Source organism: Chironomus tepperi, unplaced genomic scaffold, assembly GCF_022539635.2.
Source record: "Chironomus tepperi strain 1889 unplaced genomic scaffold, CSIRO-AGI_Ctep_v1 contig_242, whole genome shotgun sequence".
Taxonomy (NCBI): domain Eukaryota; kingdom Metazoa; phylum Arthropoda; class Insecta; order Diptera; family Chironomidae; genus Chironomus; species Chironomus tepperi.
This window is the reverse complement of record NW_027226364.1, coordinates 9,640-31,474: the sequence shown is the minus strand read 5'-3', so window position 1 is coordinate 31,474 and position 21,835 is coordinate 9,640. Positions and strand designations below refer to the sequence as shown.

Below are 21,835 nucleotides of genomic sequence, written 5' to 3'. Positions count from 1 at the left end.
TAGTTTCTCACTGGCCTTCTCCTCTAGATGACAAGTCTGACACAGACTTGTTAAATACCAAGAGACCATTTCCCAGCCTTAACATTATCAAAATGCCATCTAATAATGCCACTAATAAATCCATATAGCCTGTCCAAGAGAGAGTATGAAATCTTATACATATGCACAGAATAGTGAACATTATTCTTTTAACAAGAACTTTTATCATTGCTGTGATTAATTGCATTCTTTAATTTACTTCTCAATTTCAATTTCCTTTTTATTTCTTTCATATTTACTTAACTCATTTGAATGCTTTTTAATGAGTTGTTGCTGGATATGTGCAGAAATGCATCTCATTGAGGCTCTTTTATAAATAACGTCCAATGATTATGCAATTTTCTGTCTGTAGACCTCCTTAAAGTAGAACGTGATAAAGCAACAAATCCCATAATTTATTGCCAAAAGGAGGAAATCAACGGGAGCAGCAAAATATTAAGACTGATATCAGAATCACATCAATGAAAAATGTGTCTGTTGATACATCTTAAATTAATTACTTAACAGAACTTTCTCATAAAGGAATAAGAGCATTAAGCATAAAAGGAAAGGCAGCAAGAGAACAAAAAATTTGATTACAGCTGCTAATTTTCATTTTTCAGTGTCAGTTTAAGACAATTATTGAGAATGTTCATATATTTATATGATAATGGCAGCGCTCATGCTATGGCCTTTAGACAATTCTCATTTTCGTCGATTCCGGACAACTCGAAAATTATAAAACAAACAAATTTATTGCATTGATATTTCTTTTGATTCTCATTTTTTTTTTTGTGTGCTGTTTCATCTGAAACATAAAGACAGTGAGACGACGCAATAAAAGTGCTATAAAATATCATGATACTCAAATGCAAATGCACTTAATTTCCTTCTGTCCTTCTTCTCCTTGCACAATACTCTTCATACTTTGCATATATATTCATACCTATATGCTGAAAAATGCATTTTGATATGGACTCAATAATACTCACTTGATATTTTGTTTTCGTCTGTGTATTAAAAGCCATTTAGTAGGCTCTCTGTATATTTTTTTTTTTTTGGGTAGACGAAAATTTACAGCATTCATAAAAAGGAAGAGAAAGAGGGGAAAACGAGCTGAAGAAAAACAATAAAAATGAAAATAAATTACATGTAATGCAATCTGCACACGCAATATTGGGAATGAATTAGCAATAAAGAATGAAAATAATTTGCTAATTGAAGGGAAATAAAATGAAATTATGATGGCTGGAATATAAAAAAGAGACTCTGTCTAAGTCTGCTCAGCATGAGGCATTTTTATGTGACATTGGATCTTAACCCCATCCGATTAGACATATCCTGCTTAGAAATTAATACATTCGCAAGTCATTCAGTTAGTTAGCCAGCCTCCTATACCAAAAAATAAAATTCATTAGAATTGAATGATTCCATTAAGTAAAGCAGTGGTTGGTAACTTTTGTGTCGCGGCACATTAGTCGCAAGTCATTCTTTTAGTCCAAAAAATGAAATTTATTAAAATTGAATGATTTCATTAAGTATAAAAGCGTGTAAAAACAGTAGTGAACAACCTGTGTCACGCAACACTAGTGTGATACACACATTTAGTATGACACAGCGCATCTAGTATGACACGGCACATTGAATGTGACACAGCACATTTAGTGTGATACGACACATCCAGTGTGACACAGCACATCTAGTGTAACACGGCACATCTAGTATGACACTGCACATCTAGTCTGACACGTCACATCTAGTGTGATACGGTACATCTAGGTATGTCCACCACTGAACTTAAAATGAACTGTGATACACCTCCATATAATCACTTGTTCGTTACTGTTCTTCTTCTCTCACATCATCTCACCATGATGATGTCGCGTCTGAAGATTGATATGCAAAAGTCTCTCGAGACATCTTTTAATTTACATCCAATTTGTTTATTTGTAAACTCGAAAACACACTTTCTTCTGTCGCTAGCGATCAAGTCCATATTAGTTTCATCACAATGAATATTTTTTGAGCAATTCAAAAAAGCTTACAGCAGTAATAACAATAAATGAAATTTTTTGGTTAAAAGAACTTCAAATAATATGGTGGGTTGGGTTATTGTAACGACTGACTATTTCAAAAGGCAAATGATGATCATTTAAACATTTTCAAATCAATTTTGAGTCATCAATTCTCGAGTACAATGAGATTCCTCTTTTGCCTGTTCATTCCCTTTTTAAGATATGTCCAATTTCAATTTTTCATCTTCGCTTTTCTCCACTGAACATTAACATTATTCGCAATGCGTTTGATAAAGAAGTGTAACAAATGGACTTATTTTGACTTTTGCTGTATTTTTCCTCTCCTTTATTTCGGAATTTCTGTTGCTTTTTTTTTATCTTACAACCATTTTTCTTTTCCCGATACTTCTTTTACTTTTATCATGAGAGCTGTACAACAACACTTGAAAAATTACCTTACATTTGAACGACATAAATCATGATGACATATTCGTGAACTGTCTGTTGTGATCATGTCAGGGTTTTTGCATTCTTCTCGCTAAAGAACTATTCTCAGTATAACTGTAATTAAGTTATAATCTTGTTGTCTTGATGTGCGTTCGATAAAGGCATGAAAGAAAAACGCTGAAATGAAATTCACGAAAAATGCCCAAATTATGACTTCTCGTAAATTTATTCCAATGCTGTATAATGCTGACGTTTTCTAGTAAACGTATATAAAAAAAGAATTAGTTAAAATAGCCTTAAACATAATTAAATCCATACTTATTAATTGGTGCCTTTCGCACTACCACTACTTCACTTCGATTGTACGTGTCGATATAGAAAAAGACAGGGGGTTTCTATGCCCAATATTGAAAGCTTCTAGCGTGTTAGTAATATTCAAATATTAACCGTTACAAGTTAGAATGTAATGTGAGTGTGTATGAATGAATGTGTGTGTGTTTAAATAATTCAAGTAAGAAATTCAATTAATTTAATTCATAAATTGACTGTCACTTTCAAATAGTGACATCCTTCCCACAGGAAGAAGTCATTTACGTTGCTTCTTTGCGGGAATTAATTCTCCTTCATCGTCTATGTCATAATCTTCACCTAATGACAATTCAGGTGACGCAGGTGGAGTATTGTGTCTAATCACAACACTGTTACTAGTGCCTGGTCTCGAAGGAGGTCTAACGATTACGGAACGTAGCGATTTCGGTGGAGGACTACAAGCTATCTCTTGTGGAACTCGGATTGGTGAATGAGAACGAACTTGATTGACATTGCTTGATGAACTCGGTTGATTAACACGAACAATTGGATGTATACGCAATGTCGGGTCGGCCAAATTGGCATGCAACCAGTTTGCCTCGCGAACTTCGTCCGTTAAATCGCATCGGTTACGATGAATGAGATGTGAGTTGCTCTGGTGAATCAATACAGGTGTTGCATTAGGCAACTTAGCTAGTATACGATCGGTGAGCACATAAAACTGCTGATCGTTCAATTGTAGTGCTACTTGTCTTGAAATGAACGTGGCGAAGCCGAAATTGCGTGTGACTTTCGCACGTTCACAATTAGCTAGTCGAAAACCTGTTGTTGTGTACTGTTGTTCCAATTCACGTAGAACGGCTATAACATAAAATGTTGACGTCTGTAGCCATCTGTCTAAACCCAAACAATGACATTGGCATCGGCGAATGACGTATATCATTCTCAGCGCCTACAGCAAACGGGATCAAATAACGTGCACATCCTGAAATCAGTTCAGGATCTGTAATGTTGACTTTCCGACCTTCCAACATCATTTCTCGTAATAATATCAATTGATGATATTCCTTGGCGCTTGTGAGATAAATGAAAATCACATTGTCAGTGATTCTTGCAGTATAGTCTGCAACGCGATGTATGCCAATTATGGTGCTATAATCTACGATTAGGTTGTGCAAAAAATCAGACAGCAAAATATTGTTCATCACTGGCTCTATCTGAATGATTCTGACTTTGTCTCTATCGACGCCATCATTATTGATTGTGACTTGTAAACGTTCAGTTGACGCTCTATTGCGTTTGCGACTTTCCTTCTTGCTCGACATCATAATTCTAAAATGCATAATATAAGAAGGAAAGTTAGAATCTGAAATTATATTAATAAAATTCATTAAATAGAACTTTATGACTTCTATTAGTCATAAAGTATGTGGCTGTAATTTGATGTCAATTTTAGCGAGTTTCCTAATCGGTCTACGCTTAATTTTTCCGTTCGCTTTGCGAACATCAGCAACTCTGGTCTGGCCATCTTTCCCGAAGACTAATTTCACCACCCTTCCACGGGGCCATTCTTTTCGGGTTTTATTTGGCTCGATCATTAACACAAGATCATCTACTTTTAATGGATCTATTTCCTTTAGCCACTTGATCTTTCTTGTTAAAATTGGTAGGTAATATGCAGTAAATTTCCGCATAATCTCATCGGCCAACACACGACCTTTCCTGTAAACAGTCCTATCGTCAACTTGTACATATTTGCCATTATGCATTCCTGGTAATAATGGCCACCCTGGTCGATGTTTTGCAAGATGATGTGGTGTTAACAAAGCATCATCCTCAGCATCAATTGAATTGTGGGTCAATGGTCTCAAATTTAAACGATGACTTGCCTCTGCCACGGCAATGTTTAACTCAACACGAGTTACCTTGCTCAGGGGTCCCATTAAGTCAACTCCCGTGACTTCGAATGGCTGCAATGCTGTAATGACACGATCTTTCGGTAAAGGTGCCATAATTGGGTCATATGGTTGTGTGCTGATCAGTTTACAGTAACTGCAATGACTCTTCACTGTTTCTCATTGAATGTCTAACTTGTGGAATCCAACATCTCGTTCGTACTTCAGCTATCTGTGCTTCGTTAGCAATACATTTATACTTCTCATGATAAAACATCAACAAAACGTGTGTAAGTACGTTTTTCCTCGGCAAAACAGGAACAAACTGCTGCGGGAAGCTAATTGAATTCAAATTAGCGCGAGAATTGATTCTCAACAGTCCTTGTTGATCACTAAAGACACTCAATTGAGAAAATTCTTTATGCCTTATTGGCTTTCCATGAGTGATTTGTTCATATTCCTCAACATATGTTTCACGCTGCATCTTACGGAATATAAATTGTTCGGCTCTTTCCAAATCAGCACTATTTAAATGATTAAATCCCTTATATTGTTCTTTCAATTTCATTCGCACGGCAATGTTATTGAATTGTTTGGATTTTATAAGTGGGATAAATACGTCCAAGTATAATTTAAGTGCTCTAGCCACTGCATTCTTTAATTTCCGCCATCTTGCACGAATTGCTGGTCTCAATCTATCAATAAAATTGTCATTTGCTATTGGACAATTTACAGGTGGCAGTTCATGTGATGAAAAATTTAATTTTTGTAAATAAATATTACTAGCGATATATGTTTCATCAACTGTCAACTTGTCTGGTGTTTGTGGCCAACTCTCTAATGAGTTTTTCAAAAATGCCGGTCCAACAAACCATTCTGAACATGAATCAGAAAAATCAATTTTCTTGAACTTTGTCACCATATCTGCAGGATTTAAATTTGTTGTTACGTAACGCCAATTTTGTCTCTTGGTCGTTTCCAATATTTCCTCTATTGGAGATATTGCATATTTCAACAATCGTTGGTGTGGATTTATTATCCATCTCAATACGACTTCTGAGTCGCTCCAATAAAACTGCTCAAATTGAATGTCCTCCATGACACTCACAATTGTATGTCCAATACGTGCTGCTAAAACTGCTGCGAGCAATTCCAATCTCGGAATCTCTTTAATCTCCGTTTTAGTCTGAAGTCTCAATGGCGTGACTTTTGCTTTCTGCCATCACGATATTACTCTCAACTCTATTGTCGAAATGAGTAACAATGTAAGCTACACATCCATACGCTTCCACTCCAGCATCACAAAATATGTGTAGTTGAACTATGTCCGCATTTTTGAGGGACTCTAAGCTGCAGTATCTACGACGAATTTTTAATTTGGCTACGTTCTCAATTTCAGCTAGCCATGTTTTCCATTCTTGTTGCATTTCCTCCGGTATTGGGTCATCCCAATTACACTTTTATCTTCCAGCTTCGATTCAAGTCCTCTTCATTGGCGTATCTCAAGTAACCTAAGTCAATTAACTCCTTGACTTTGCTGACATAGGCTTCATAATATCCAGGATTTTTGATAATCTGGATTCTTGAGATAATAAACGACGATAAGCAACGGGAAAATTGTTTGGCAAAAATGGAATTACATTATTCTGTCTATTCCATATTAATGGGACTTCAATAGTACCATTCGGTAGTACTTTCATCTCCTCACGTAAAATAGCAATTGCATTGCGTTCAGCTTCTGTCATTCTTGAATCTTTAGCTCTAATGCCTAACGATTCAATTGAATTGAAGTAGGTGAGTAAATCATGAAGCTCCTCGTTGGAGACTTTACCATCCTCACTTGTCTCATCACGAACTCGGTATTTGTTGCCATTTGCTATGGCTGTTACATGCATGTTGATGGATGATGGCAAATCCTCTAATGGATTTCCACAGTATACTGTAACTCCCAGCTTAGCTTCCAACGCTACTGGATATCCAACACCGCCTTCCAACAGTCCACTAATGCTCTCAATTGCAAATGTCATGAGGGCTGCCAATTAGAACCACTGGTTGCTCGTTCATGTAGCTATCGAAGTTACATTGCGCAAATACGGAAATTTCTGTTTCATAATTTCCATGTCCAACGACCTTTCTGGCAGATCTAAATCAGCTATTGAGTAGCAATCCTTCAATACTAATTTTTCAGAGTGCTCTAATACACCTTGAACTTCCATATCGAATTTAATCGCCATACATTCGCTTTATCATTCCATCTGTCCATTGCAAACTTAGTTGATGAGGTTTGCCAGCAATTCCAAGCTCGACTCTCAAGTCATCCCTCACCAAAGTTACCTCAGCAGCACTATCGCCAATACTGTATGCGATAATGTGTCCTTTAGGACCGATGAATTTGTTCTTAAACATTTTGATAGTCTTTGGCATTTTCTCATTAGACAGCTGGTTCATTTGTATAACTCCAGCTAAGTTGGTACTGGAATTTGGAATTAGACTGTAATGTCTAGGTGCCTGTGCATGAAATGCCCCAGGTGCGCTTGTGTTCGTTTGAACCACATGTGCTTGTTGACCTTGATTTGCAACTGCATTGACTCCTTGTTGATTTCCATCAACTTGTACTAATTGTTGTGCGTTATTAGCACTATTTCCCAAATTATTTTGAGAATTATTGGGATTTCTTCCTATATTTGGACGTCTATTGTTCCGAAAATCATTTCCATTTTGTGATTTCTTGCATGCGTAATGAATTGAAGCATGATGCTTATGACTGCATCTTGCCCCATTGCCAAATTTCAGCCCACAGCTAATTTTTAAATTGCATTCAACTGCTCTATGTCCCGTTGAAATCACACAATTTCGACACAACTTCTTTTCATCAATGGCTCTCAACCGTTGATATTCATTCATCGCTTGATACTGACTGCATTGCACTGTGAAATGTGTTGCTCTGTTGCAAATTTCACATTTCTTATCGATGTCATTTACTCGGCTCAAATCATATCCCATATAGGGTGCAGTTGACCTGTCTCTTATGTCAAATTTATAATCCTGCTTCGAAACGCTATTGTTTGACGAAACTGTTGATCCTGTTGACATAACTTGTGCTGGACGACTTTTATCTTCCTTTTTGAAACCTTTATCTCGTTTCTGCTCTGGCTTTTCATCCAATATAGGAAGCCTTTCGCTCAAATAATCATAAATCGTTTTAAGGCACACGACCACTTGTTTGTTTGGATTGCTTCTTATGAAAAGCTCCTTGCATCGCGCCTTATCCTCATTGTTAAACTGCTCATAAATCGATTCCGCTAATTCATTCGAATTTAAATGTCCAGTTTTGGCATATGAACACGCAGCGAAATAGCTCTGCAGCACAACTCTGATTTTGACAGCATCTTCACGATATAAATAATTGGGAATTTTAAGGGCTCTAATGTCCTTATTTTTATGACGCACTAAAATCATTGGATCTCCAAATGATTCTCTTAATATCTGCATTATATCCTCTAATGGATATAAATTGATGAAGTCCTTCACTGCTTCATATGCTTCTCCTTTCAACGATCCACGCATATATAATTTAATTTCCTGATCATCATACTTGCATTCCGTCTTGTATCTATAAACGTCCTGCTCGAAATCAAGCCACTTCAATGAATCACCATTGAACTCTGCTATTTTTGGCATCGCCTTGCGAATACTTGCCAATCGCTTGTCAATTCTACTTTCCTCTTGTACCGATGTAAATCTTGACAAAACATCAACTAACGTTGTATCGTTAGCACTTTCTGTATCAATCATGCTATTGTTGACTTGCAATCCTGGATTTTGATTCGCACTATTTGATGGTGGATTTAAATTCCTTCTTGTTGACTCATGTGGAATTTCTGATCCTTGAGAATAAAATTGACTCATATTAATTGACACGTTTGATGAATGCACTGGAGGAACATTTGTGGACTCTATTGTCCTGGATGTTAACAATGCAGCTATTTGCTGTTGCATTTGATCCATTTGACGCTGCCTGTCAGCTTCTCTGACTCTTAATTCTGAAAGCTGACGCTCTAATGCGATAGCTCTTTCAGTTGCTCGTCTCTCATCACCTTTAGCTTTGATGACTTCATGTTGAAGACGAGTTTTATCAAAATCAATACTTGGCTCTATTGCCAATTGATCACTACTTTTAACTCGCTTGAATGACTCCTTATCACTTGAATCATACTCCTCATCAGTGTCAAATTCTGCATTCATAGATTCAATTGTTGTGTCTCTCAGGAAATATTTTCTCCTGGATCTTAATGACTCGCTGTACTTTGACGACTTGTAAAATGTTGTGGCATGTGTATTCAACACATTTTCTCTGCATGTAGTACATAGCCAAGGCACAGCTTCTTCACTCAAATTTTCCAAATTTAATCCAATGCAATGTATGTGAAAGACTCTGTTGCACGTATAGCAAAATATCATAGGATCCTAGCTGGAAATTTGCAGTGGTTGGATGTAAATACTCGGCTGTCCTAACAGGAAATTTACATATTGTTACTGCACATTTGAATTCAGGCTTCACCTTGGTGCCTGACAGGAAATAAGCTCGAACTTTAGATGCAAGTGGATCCTTCTGATCTAACTGCTTTATAAACTCTGCGTTTAATTGTCCATCCTTAAACACCTCCATTATGGATCACAATTTAATTTCTTGTATTTTGTTGTTGTTGGAATTAAATTGTAAAATTGAAGATCGTGTGTTGGGGTTAGATGAACTGCCAAATATTCGTTAATTGCTTGCTCTAATGCAAATACAATCAACACATGCGATTGAACTGACCTCTAATGGACAGTAATAACTCAATCGACTTGATTAAATTTTAACCCTGAAAATACGAAAAATAATTTTCTATTAAATTATTTTTCTCACCAAAATTTTCCTCAATTGGAATTTTCTTTGAATTTTCTTCTACAGCTTCTCTGCAATAGTTAATCACTCCTCGGAGTATCTTCTACCAGGACTCGCTCTCTCTCAAATTCAATTAATAAAAAATAATGTCTTGATGTGCGTTCGATAAAGGCATGAAAGAAAAACGCTGAAATGAAATTCACGAAAAATGCCCAAATTATGACTTCTCGTAAATTTATTCCAATGCTGTATAATGCTGACGTTTTCTAGTAAACGTATATAAAAAAAGAATTAGTTAAAATAGCCTTAAACATAATTAAATCCATACTTATTAATTGGTGCCTTTCGCACTACCACTACTTCACTTCGATTGTACGTGTCGATATAGAAAAAGACAGGGGTTTCTATGCCCAATATTGAAAGCGCTTCTAGCGTGTTAGTAATATTCAAATATTAACCGTTACAAGTTAGAATGTAATGTGAGTGTGTATGAATGAGTGTGTGTGTGTTTGAGTAATTCAAGTAAGAAATTCAATTAATTTAATTCATAAATTGACTGTCACTTTCAAATAGTGACACTTGTTGAGGGGATTATTCAATTGTGATGTCTCATTGCTTAAGGCATGATCACATCATGACATATTCCGGCACATCGCTCGATCACCAGAGGTGCATTTAGTGGTAGCAGAGAAAGTATGCACTTCCTCAATTCCTCAGTTCCCCACTTCTTATTTAAAATCCATCCGATAAAGTATGTTTCTAAAATTCTGAAGAATTACAAATAGCAGAATATGAATCACCAACCTCCGAGTTACCACATCAAATTTCACTAAAGTCGGATTGGCGAGTTACTTCTGTATTTTTGTCTATTGCTGCTTAGTCTCAACAGACTCCTAAATTGTTTTAAATTGCCAAATTTAAAATTGACTCTGGAAAGCTCACGGCGTAGAAATGGCCGAAAATCCATAAACCTGGCCTGGGCAAGGGATTTCAATGATTTCCATATAGTGTGCCTTCTAGAGTCGGGCTATGTTCTAAAAGTATCTCGATATTTTGCTAAAATTCAATCTTTACCCTTACGGATCACTCAATTTAGACTTTTAATTGCTAACAATATCAGGCAAAGAGACTGCTTTTAGGTGCTGAAATGATCTTTCTGTACAATGAAAGCATACTTTTTGCTTGTTTTAAAAGGACACTTGATGTGCGTCAAATCAACTCTTCATTCGGTTAACTAGCTCTCATCAGATTCAGGATTATAATATCCAATTTTTCAATTCAGACATCACTTCTTAACAATTGCCAGGTTCTTTGACTCTTTCGTGCTCTTCAATAAAGTGAAAAAGAAAGGTGCACATATGCCTGTTTTTCTGCAGTACTGAAAGTTACAATCAAAAAATTATCCTGTCATTTATATTCATTTGCCTTCTCCTTCGGCCCATCTACAATCCAATATAGACTGACTGACTTTTTGGCTGGCGTAAAATGTAAGAATAAAAATAAAAATCTGAGAATTAAAAATTACATTTGTTAACGTTCAAACTTACAGTTGTTTAAAACATTTTTTATACTTCCGGCATTGTTGAAATGAAATGCTCTCCAGGAATTTTTCGTATATTACAATTCATTTCATTTTGTTCTTGTCTCTCTCACTCGCTCTCATTCTCTCCTTTGCTCGTTTCCTTTTTGGACCTGAATGATGGGTTTTTATTGTTGTTGTTGTTGCATTTTCGTCGAGAATATATATTTCGTGAAAAAGCACCATATGAAATCTCTTTTGTGCTGCTTGTGCCTCTTCGTATGTCTGGCCGTAATAAAATAAATTTGAATCAAAAAATAAAAAGCTACAAAGTTGCTCTCTTGTCCCTCTTTTTATGTGTATTTCATAATACTAACTTTTCTTTCTTGTTGATTTACTTCCGTAAGTGAGATTTGTTTTCAAGTTTTCGACCTGACATCATGCCATTGTGTAATTTCATTTATGCTGCACAAGCGAACATGAAGAAGAAATAAAAAAAATTAAAAACATTTTTTTTTTTGTTTTTTGGATGTAACAATTGAAAGAGCTCCCAAAAATTACATTCAATATGCCTGCATCAATTTCATTCCAGACATTCGCCAGACATTAATAAGTGCACTTTGTTGCTGATTTTTTTTTTCTTGCTCATTCCGTGTTTTGTTTTTATTTTTTTTTATATTATATTCTTCTCCTTACGTTTCTTATGCCTGTTGATGGAGCTCCGCTCTTAACATTTTTTTTTTATTCATTCTTACTTGCTGCTTTTTTGTTGCTTACTCGAAATTTATTGAAATCATTAGTATCATCTCAAAAAAATGAAAATTTTTTGACAATATTTTTTAATATTCCATGACTTTTGTGTTCTCCTTCTTGCCATGACTCTGTTAAAGTATCAAATTCTTCTATCAAGTGGAAATGAACAAGCAAATAAAATCAAAATGTTTTGTTGGTATCGATACAATTTTGACTGTGAACACACATTAATGTGCACTTCTGATCAGCATTTTGTCACAATTGATTGAAATGCATGTAATATCCATATTACCATTATGATAAGCCATGCTATGGACATGTCGAATTTTCCATTAATTTTGTTTTTCAAATTTTCAAAAACTGTTAGAAAATGGAATTTATTTGAAAATTTGAATTTTTAATATCCGTTAAATTATTCGAATTTATAAAATACGTTACAAGCAGTCAAGATAAAATAAATGTTTTAAAATCAAGCATTTGATTCACGACTTACTTTTTTACATCGATGGCCGTACAGATCAACTGTGATCCATGGCATCCCAACTGCACTTCTAAATATGGCAGGCAAAAATAATTTGAATTTAACCATCCCTTTGATGACGCTATTGTCAGCTTTTAGTCTTCAACTCCTTAAAGGAGGGGCTGCTTGACCCACGATTTCTACCACATATGATCCGAAAATGGACCATAAGAAAGTTTCCCCTTCTGAGTCTCGTACTCATTTTGGCTTCGTAGGCATTAAAATAATTAGGTACCGAAGTACGAAATCATTCCACCACCAAGCCACGTCGACTCACGAAATGTCCATAGCATGGTATAAACTATAGGAGATCCTGTGTTAATTGAGACAAAATGAATGCGCATTATCACAATCTAAGAATCAGTCATATTAAGAAGAGTGAGTGACTTTTGAAATGATCAAATCCAATCGAGACAAAAGCCTCTGTGTGACTTTGCAAAAGGAATAATAAGAATAATATAAACAATTTTGTAATCGTGGTGTCTGCAGACGATTGTGCAATTCATTTGTGTTAACAACATTCAGTGGCGTCTAACCATCATCGCAATAGAAGTTCAGACAAAAAAACACAACTTTTTTTTTGTCGTAATCTGACTATGTTATTGAGCTACCGCTATGTTCTTTAAATATCAAAATCATCCATCGAAGTTAAATGAATCTGCAAACATTTGAAAAAGGAACAAGAAGAACTGAAAAAGAACAGAATATTTGCACATCAAATTAATTCTTCTTCTTATTTTAAATATATATATATATACGTCTCGCGAGACGATTTGGTGCATCTAATATTTTATTGTATTTTTGGCAATGTCTTGCTATATGATCTGACTCATGCTTATCAAAATGTCGATGGTTTCATTTATTAATAAATTTATTTTTTTTGTTCTTATAGAATCAGTAAGCTGTAATCACTGTCTGAAAACGGAACGATGCTTGCCAGATCTTATAACAAATAAACCATCATGTGTTTATTGCAAACGACCTAATGGACGATGTCCTGTTGAGGTAAGATATTCATAACAAAAAACATACACACGCGAAATGAAGTGAGTGAGATGGAAAGCTTAATTTTAATTTATTTAATTGTTCAAGTTGAATTAAATCTTTTTATTATCATGATTATTATTATTATGCTCTTCATCTTCCTTTATGTATGTACACAAAAATATACAAAATGTACAGCAAAATGATAAAAATGACCACGATATACCAACGGTTTTTTATTTCTTTTTATTGCCATGTTTTTTTCGCATTCTCTTATAATTAAATGTATAAGATAACTAGTAAGGTGACACCAAAATTTTATAAGCTTTCATTAAACGCAGCAATTCCATAATCCAGTAATACATTAAGTTGAATATTTCTCAGAGGTGTCGCATAATTATAGTAATTGAGTGAGTCATTTTAGACTCAGAGTCTCTAACAAGCAAAGGACATGCTTGCAAGAGCTTGTTCTTCTCAAATATACTAGTTGAGCATGCTCGCTAGTGTGTTCTCAGTTATTCTGTTCTTTAGAACATGCTCTTTGTCTGCTAGCTTATCCTCCATTTATGAGGCTCATATAGCAAAAAGAATTCTCGGTTTTATGAAACTTCAAGACCAATACCTAGACTGGGACTCAAACCAAGACTCCAATAGAATTCTTTGAAGTCTCGGTCTTGATAATTCTCTAGACTGGGAATCAGAGCTCGAAGTCGTCTCAAATTGTGTATGAAGTCGAGTCGACTTTTCCATATAAAATACGAGTCGTCTTCAAGCTGTGCTAAGAAGTCCTGATCTCAAGAATTCTTTAAAATGAGCCAAAAACTGGCGACATTGTTTCGTCAGGATTCCTTCTGGTCTTGCCATGAACACGATTCCAAAGCGATAACCTAGCGATTATGATACACTGCTTGGGATGATTAAAGTCTAAGAATTTTAAAAGATAGTCCAAACAGACCAACATGATCGCTAAATCACCTTTTTGTCGTCGTATTAACGGTTAGATGCAAAGGTATCCTGACGGCATAGTGACGGCTGATTTCGATTCATTTTTATGACGGCAAATGCGGTTCACTGCATTGTGCTGCTCGGGCCGAGCAACCAAGTTTTAGAATCAACTTCGAACACTGCCCGAGTGGACAAAAATACTTTACAACTAGTCATCAACAGGACAACAACTTAATATCAACTATTCATAACGTGGTTTTGTCCACTCATGCTGATATTGAATTTATCCTTTATCATGTCAATTCACTCATCGTACGTCAATAAACCCATTAATATATTTAATGTCAAGCAATAAATTTGAAGGATTAGCTAAAATAAATATTATTTACATACAAAAAATTTACAAACAAAGACGATGGAGATATTATCGAAAACAGAGACCAAGCATTTAAGAGATTAAAGTTACACAATTAGCAACTGTCGACGATTTCTTATATTTCTTAAAACAACATTACTTGCGTCAAGCAGACGCATCAAGTGTCAAAGGGGGAGAAGAAGAGAAAATTGTGATAATCTTATGAAAAACGATCAACAGCTAATTAATTGCATCATTCAATGTCTATTCCCATCTCCATTTCATGTCTCGTAGACAATTTTTACGACAAAATTACGGCACTTGACATTTCATTCATTAGCAATATTTTTTTTGCTCTCCGTCTGACATTGAACTTGATTACGAAGGCACTTCTCATATGATATTCACATGTGCGCATATAGTATCTGTCTGGATTGCAAATAGTGGTTAAGAAGATGTACAAGACATGAAATGAGACGAACACTAGCGTAATGTAATAAAAGAACAACTCAAAATTCTTTAATACTTGATGCTTTTTAGAGATGGAAAATTTAGGGTATGCATAAATATGCGCCCTGTCTCGATGCCAAAAGGGTTCACGAAATGAAAATGATCTTGAAATTCTTTTCTTATTTTCGTTTTCGTAAATTGAAATAATATCCATAACATAACGTCGGTCGCCGTTGTCTTCGTTGTTTCTTAAGTACATAGATATTCTGGAAGATAAAGTTCTGACTGCAATAAGAAGAAATAATCGCAAATTACAATTAAAACCTGTTTTCATGAGGATGAAAGTGTACTTGCTTTTGATTCTTACATCTTTCCTTCCTCCTTTTTTTTTAAAGTCTTTACCTTGCCCAAAAGGTAATTTTTCTGTATATGCCGTTTTTTCAGCATCGTCGATTCTTATTTTGCTTGTTTCCATCTCTCTTATTCACTCTTTCCTTCCCTCGTGGTCGCTTGATCACCAAAAAAAAATATGAGATATAACAAGTTTACATACATTTTCCCTCAAGAGCGGAAAGCGAAATCTCAAGACACAAAAAAAGTACCGAGATTTTATGACGCATTTTGTGTGTGCATTAAAAGACAGATGTTCCTCTCAAAACGCCCAATAATCATCATCAGCAGCAGCAGCTTTTAACTTTATTTTTTTTTCTATACATTTAGCATCCGATAAATAAAATGAGATGGTTGGGAAGGGAAGCAGTTGTGATTATTTGCCTTCATTTATTTCTGTACTTGAAAATATAAATGCACACATGCATTATTTTTTTCATGTGTTATTCTGCAATCAATTCATCAATTCACTTTCAAATTCAGCTGAGATTTTTCCAACTGCATTTTAATTGCATCACAACATAAAATAATTTATGTACACATGTCCATGCGTAGATGTACTTGCTTTTGTGGAAGAATGATTGTGATATGAAATTCATTTTGTCCTATATGCTAATTTTAATGGTCAATACAATGGAATTAGCTGGGAATTACCCAAAAAATCACATTTTTCATCTAAAAATGACGTCATGGAGACGTCAGAGCAGCTTCACGACTGAGCTTTAATATAGCGATGTAGCGATAACCTGTCGATTACGCAGTGCTGTCCAGGATTACTCATTATTAGTGGTAAATAAGATAGTTTTAAAAAGTTTGAGTTACTTTCTCCAACTATATCCCTATCTTAAAAGGAGCACTTACTTATTGCGCTGGCTGTACAGATCAATTGTGATCTATGGCCTACCCTAGATGACAAGCTGACACTATCGCTTGCTTTCGTCTGCAAATTATCAAAACCAAGTAAAATACTGTCTCTATCGACAGCTTCCTTCCAAGAGTTCTTTGGTCGTCCACGAGCGCAAAAGGACACACGGTATAGGAAAAGCATAGATTAAGCAAACGTGATTCTAGTGGGATGGTTACACTGTTTTTCACCATTTCTACTCCGTGTGCCTTTCGAGTATGTGGAGCTTAGAGAAATACTCGGAAATTCTTGGAATTCCTTATTTAAATGGAGTTTAAAATTGCCAAGACTACGTTTTTAAGATGCTTATTTGAATTTTAGAGTCCAAAATTCCTAAGGTTCTGTCCTCTAATATGTAAACTTTTATTAGACCGATACGGTAATGATAGGAGGATTCGCTTAACCTCACGTTTAAATCTAGACCGGCTTACTCACAGTTTGTGGTAGAAATCGTATCATTCTGATTGTATTCCTATGCTAAGCCTATAAAAAAGACTACCGAGCTTCAAATGTCAATTATGTCGATGTACTTGATAGTACTTGGTAACTTAGGTACTTGGCTAAAGCACGAAATCCCTACGTCAACGAGTCTATAGCTCACAGCTTATCTCAATATCACAACTTACATCACTTAAATAGAGATTTAAGCAGATACTATAATTGGAACTTAATGTAACGACTTGAATGGATTGTAAAAAATTGTTGGCTTACTTCCAATAAAAGCAAACAATCAATAAATGTGCAGTCTGATCATATAATTATGGTGACTTTTTTTTATAATATTCAAATACATGTATGCTGCTTGCCAAAAGGCAGATTCTGTATATACTTTTTTTTTCTCATGCCCTCTTTTTATTCCTTGTATTTATTTACATCTCCTTCATACCATTCTTCTAAAATTGAAACTGTGCATCAGGTGTATCATATTCATATATATGACTATGAAATGTAGTTTCTTGTGATACAGGAATATAAAATATGTATATCATGTTTTGTGTTTGAAAGCAACACGTACTTACTTGAATATGTAGTCACAAAACCTGGAGAAATATGATGTGAAAACAGAAATTAATAAAAAAAAGGGAACTGGAGCGTCGAATTTGGTGAATAAATGTGGGTAAATAGAGAGAATGAGTTGGAACCAAAAAAAAAAGGAAGGAGAAAAGGAAAGAGAATAATAATAATTTATGTGTACATACACAAAGTGTTCTTGAAGGTCACTGCCGCATATGCATTATACGCTTCTTATTTTTTTGATGAATGAAAACGATCAAATGAAGGAAGCGATTGAGTAATAATTGTAGCTTTTAAAAGAAATTTTACGATGTTAAAAAAACCTTTTTTATTTCTTCATTTGCAGACTAAGATGCGGAAAGTTTGTGGCAACAATAATATAACGTATCGTTCAAAATGTCACCTGATGAGAGACTCATGTAATACTGGATTTTTAATTAGTGTAAAGCACGAAGGTCCCTGCAGATCATGATATATTTTTATAATGCTTCTTGATAGAAAACGAGTTCACATTGGGAATGGTAAGTACAGTTTGTTAGGGTAACGTTCACTTATTATGTAACGTCAAGAATTGACTTTCTGCCCCTTCCACTTCCCGCCTCCCCTACTCCTCTCTGCATCAAAAACCTTAAAATATTCAAATAACTGACTGCAACGAAAAAGCGGCAATGGTCTAGTTGGTTAGGAAGTCGGGCAATCAACTCAAACGTCCCAGGTTCGATCCCAAGAAAGTATAGTTGAATTAGGTTGCTTTTTCGCTGTTCTAGTCACACCAACTCTGTTTATGTGACTCGCAAGATATAAATTGTGGCTAAGGACATTGCATTGATATACTCTGGGTCATGTAGCGTGCAGAGTTGGGAAAAGCAAAACGACCATTGGGACAAAAACTCTTAGATAATTGAGATCCGGAGCTGCGATAGAGCGTTTTGTAGCTAATGATTGTTTAACAAATGAGTTTCTTTCACTATGCTGATACTATGCAGTTCTTGTCTTGCGATATGCTATTTCGCAATAGCATGAGATGTGGTTGAGCACCCTATTTGCCTACGCCTTAGGTGACTGCCTATGCTACAGATTCGAATTCGCCAGACTACTGCACTCAGTAAATCTATAGTTTTATAGTGTGATCAAAATCACTCCATCCTTCGATGACGCAATTATCAGCTTATTTGTCTTTAGTCTGAAAAGGAAGGCTGTGAGCCGCTTTTCCACTGCATATGATTCAAAAAAGGACCATAAAAATTTTCTTCTGTCGAGTCTCGAACCCATGACCGCTTAATTGGTATCACAATAATTAGATACCGAAGCATGAAATCATTCCACCACGAGCCTCCTCGACTCACACCATAACAAAATCCCCATAAAAGAACTTTGATTGTTTGAGGTATAATAGAAAATCTCGACTAACCCACCCTCCTAATAGCGTTACATAACAAGTGAACAACCAATTACAACTACTTATTGTTATCATCAACACAAAAAAAACTTTTACTTACAGCTTGGAAGATACCTTAAAAGCATTAATTGGATTAAAACTTTTTGTTCAACATCCGGAAAAATTGAAAAATTGGAGTTGAAGCTCATAAAAAGCTTCACGTCAACTTACAACGAGGTTTAAAACGATTAAAAAATTACAATGTGTAACTTCTCTTTGTATATTACATATTTATTTCCATTCATATGCGACATAAAAGAGTATTTCATATTATTGAAAAAAAGAATAAGGTTCTGCAGAATCATTAAAAAAATAAATTAAGAAAAAGTTCAGATATCTCTATGTAATGTAATTTAATGTGTATGGATCATAATTATAATCATCGGACGAAAAAAAAATGTAGTTATTTCCAACAGATAATGAATGTAATTTTTACTGCTTTTATAAAGAAAAAAAAACTACAAATTACTTTTAATCATTAAAATGGCTGTGATTAGATTTCTTTTGTATCAGTAATATCATATCTAGTTTATAAGCTACATACATAAAAAAACTGACTAACTAACTATAAAATAGTTTATAATTATATGAACAGTTATTATAATCAGAAGTGCAACAATATTCATTAAATTTATTAAAAAAGCTTTCATTCGATTTTCAATTGCGATCAATCCTTAACATACCATTAATGTAATAGATGTGACGTTATATTCTGATAATTATTGTATAAAGACTATCATTAGTAGATGACTGAGAAACAAGACCTCATCGAAATGATCATCTGTCTGATTTTATTGGCTGTAGACAATAACAATTAAAGGAGAAGCTTCAAGTTACAATAGAATAACAAACTTCTTGCAAAATATGCGACAAACATCCTCATGTGCTGTTTTTTTCGTATTTTGTTTATCAGACTTGAATGAGTTGTTACCTAACCCTACCCCGAATTGCCTTTTGGAAACTGAATCTAATTAGTTAACCACCTTTGAATTTTATATTGACTGTCAAAAATTATGAATGATCCCGAAAAATACATGCGACATAGTGATGGTCGAAAATCTAGCTCCAGGCAAACTAAATTGAAGCCAAGAGTCGTGCTGGCATGAGACCGGATTTCCGACCATTTCTAGAACGTGTGCCTTCCAGGGAGTAAAGCTACTTGTCAATCATATGTTTAATTGACCGTATTTAGTATAGTTCAATGAACATTTCAAAAACATCTGATCGAAACATATCATATTGACATCATCCTTTGGTGTTTCGAATACAGTCTGAGAAAACCGTGAAGAATTTAGCTAAAAGATATCTGACGTATAGTTGTATTAAACTGATGTGGTGTCAAAGTAGAATGAGATTTGGAGTATCGAGCTATATGTGGGCAAATCTTCCAGTGCGAGAGTATAACCTTTGTGACCAAGTGGCTAGGTAATAGACTGGATATCTATAAATACCCTCTTTAATGTTTACATGGGTTCGGTTCTCATCAGTAGTATTTAATTCATTATAAGTATGTATTTTTTCCGATATGACAAGAATTCGCACAATGATCAGATAGTTGCATCTAGATTGAATCCATGTCTTCAAGTTAATTGGACATGTTAATTAGGAAGGATATACTCTAAAAAGCATAAATCAGCCACATGAAACTAGAAGCTCATTTTCAAAAATGTTTTGATACACCGAGCTAACTGATTGACCTATGATTCATATTTCTGGTTATAACTTTAAAGCATGACCACACTTAACTCCTTCTAAACTTTCAGCTCATAAACTTGAAAAGTCCCTGAACCATATTTTCATAATTTAAAGTTTTCCTTTACAAATCCATTCATTCATTAATTCATTCATTCATACTCGAGAGTATATCGATACAAGATGTAGTTTGTGGAACCAGAGCGAGTGAAGGAAATGAGAAAAGAAGGAATTAATTTGATCGCATATATATGTGTATACATACATATAAACACAATGTGATGTGATCCATTTATTGAGACAGCAATTGAATTAAAAACAATTTTTCACTCCCCGTCCAGACTCAAACTCAATCATTAACTGATGATGATTGCATTGAAAATGAATGAAAATAAAAAAACATAATTTAAAAGCGCAAGAAAGCAATTTGCAGATGAAAATGTAGAAGTGAAGAAAAAGATTGTAATTGCATTCTATCAAAAGGACAAGCAATGATGAGTTGGCAATAAATGAGTTTGTTTGACTACTGGTGTTGCTTGATGCTGTTCCAATGCAATTATTTATCCACTCTCATAGGTGATATTAATTGAATTAAATAGAGTCATTTTCAGTTGATAGATGACTCATTTTAATCAGCACTCAGCATGCTAAATTGAGATGATAATGATGAGAATGCACATACATGAATGGCAATAACATTAATCAACTTAATTTGTGTATCATTAAAAATATGCAGCATTAATGATTTACATATTTTTTCCTTTACAATTCATCACAAATTGATGTATGATGCTAATAACTTCTTTTTGCACGTACTACTGTTGCTTCTGAGAGAGTAATTTTAAATTACTTCTATAATTAATTGTCATTCATATTGAATACGATGGACTAATAAATCTTGAAACCTATTTAAAATTCCTTAACATATGTGTACATATTTTTTTAATGATTATACGTGGGAAAATTGTATGTTTTTATATTGAAAAAATAATAAATGTAAAGCTCACGACTGTAATAATTGAGCATTTCAATACTTAATTCAATGGACAATATTCTTGTGAAATTATGAATATGAATTTATTAACTAGCTTAGAAATGTTGATGTCTAAATTAAATAAAGTCCTAAAATTAATCAAATAAAGACTTGAAAAATTATCAAAATAATAAAATTGTTAAACATTTAATCTATAAGAAATCTTTTGGAATAGATAAGAATAGATAATGCGTTCATCTCTAATTCTGATGCTATAAACAGGGTTGCTCAAGATATGTAAGTACGTGATAATTTGAGGATACATC

At 34.6% G+C, this 21,835-nt stretch overlaps 1 protein-coding gene and 1 long non-coding RNA gene across 2 annotated transcripts; one reads left to right on the top strand and one right to left on the bottom strand.

Annotated features, from left to right (window-relative positions):
* Positions 1 to 4,832: 4,832 nt before the first annotated feature.
* Positions 4,833 to 5,783, bottom strand: LOC139091199 (uncharacterized). The gene has a single exon (XM_070641141.1). It carries the CDS (start codon positions 5,781 to 5,783, stop codon positions 4,833 to 4,835), a length of 951 nt encoding a protein of 316 aa, XP_070497242.1.
* A 7,468-nt stretch (positions 5,784 to 13,251) lies between these two features.
* LOC139091201 (uncharacterized) lies at positions 13,252 to 19,326 on the top strand. Its single transcript, XR_011544491.1, has 3 exons — positions 13,252 to 13,369; positions 17,753 to 17,927; positions 18,908 to 19,326. It is a non-coding gene; the product is annotated as an uncharacterized lncRNA (long non-coding RNA).
* The last annotated feature ends 2,509 nt before the right edge of the window (positions 19,327 to 21,835 follow it).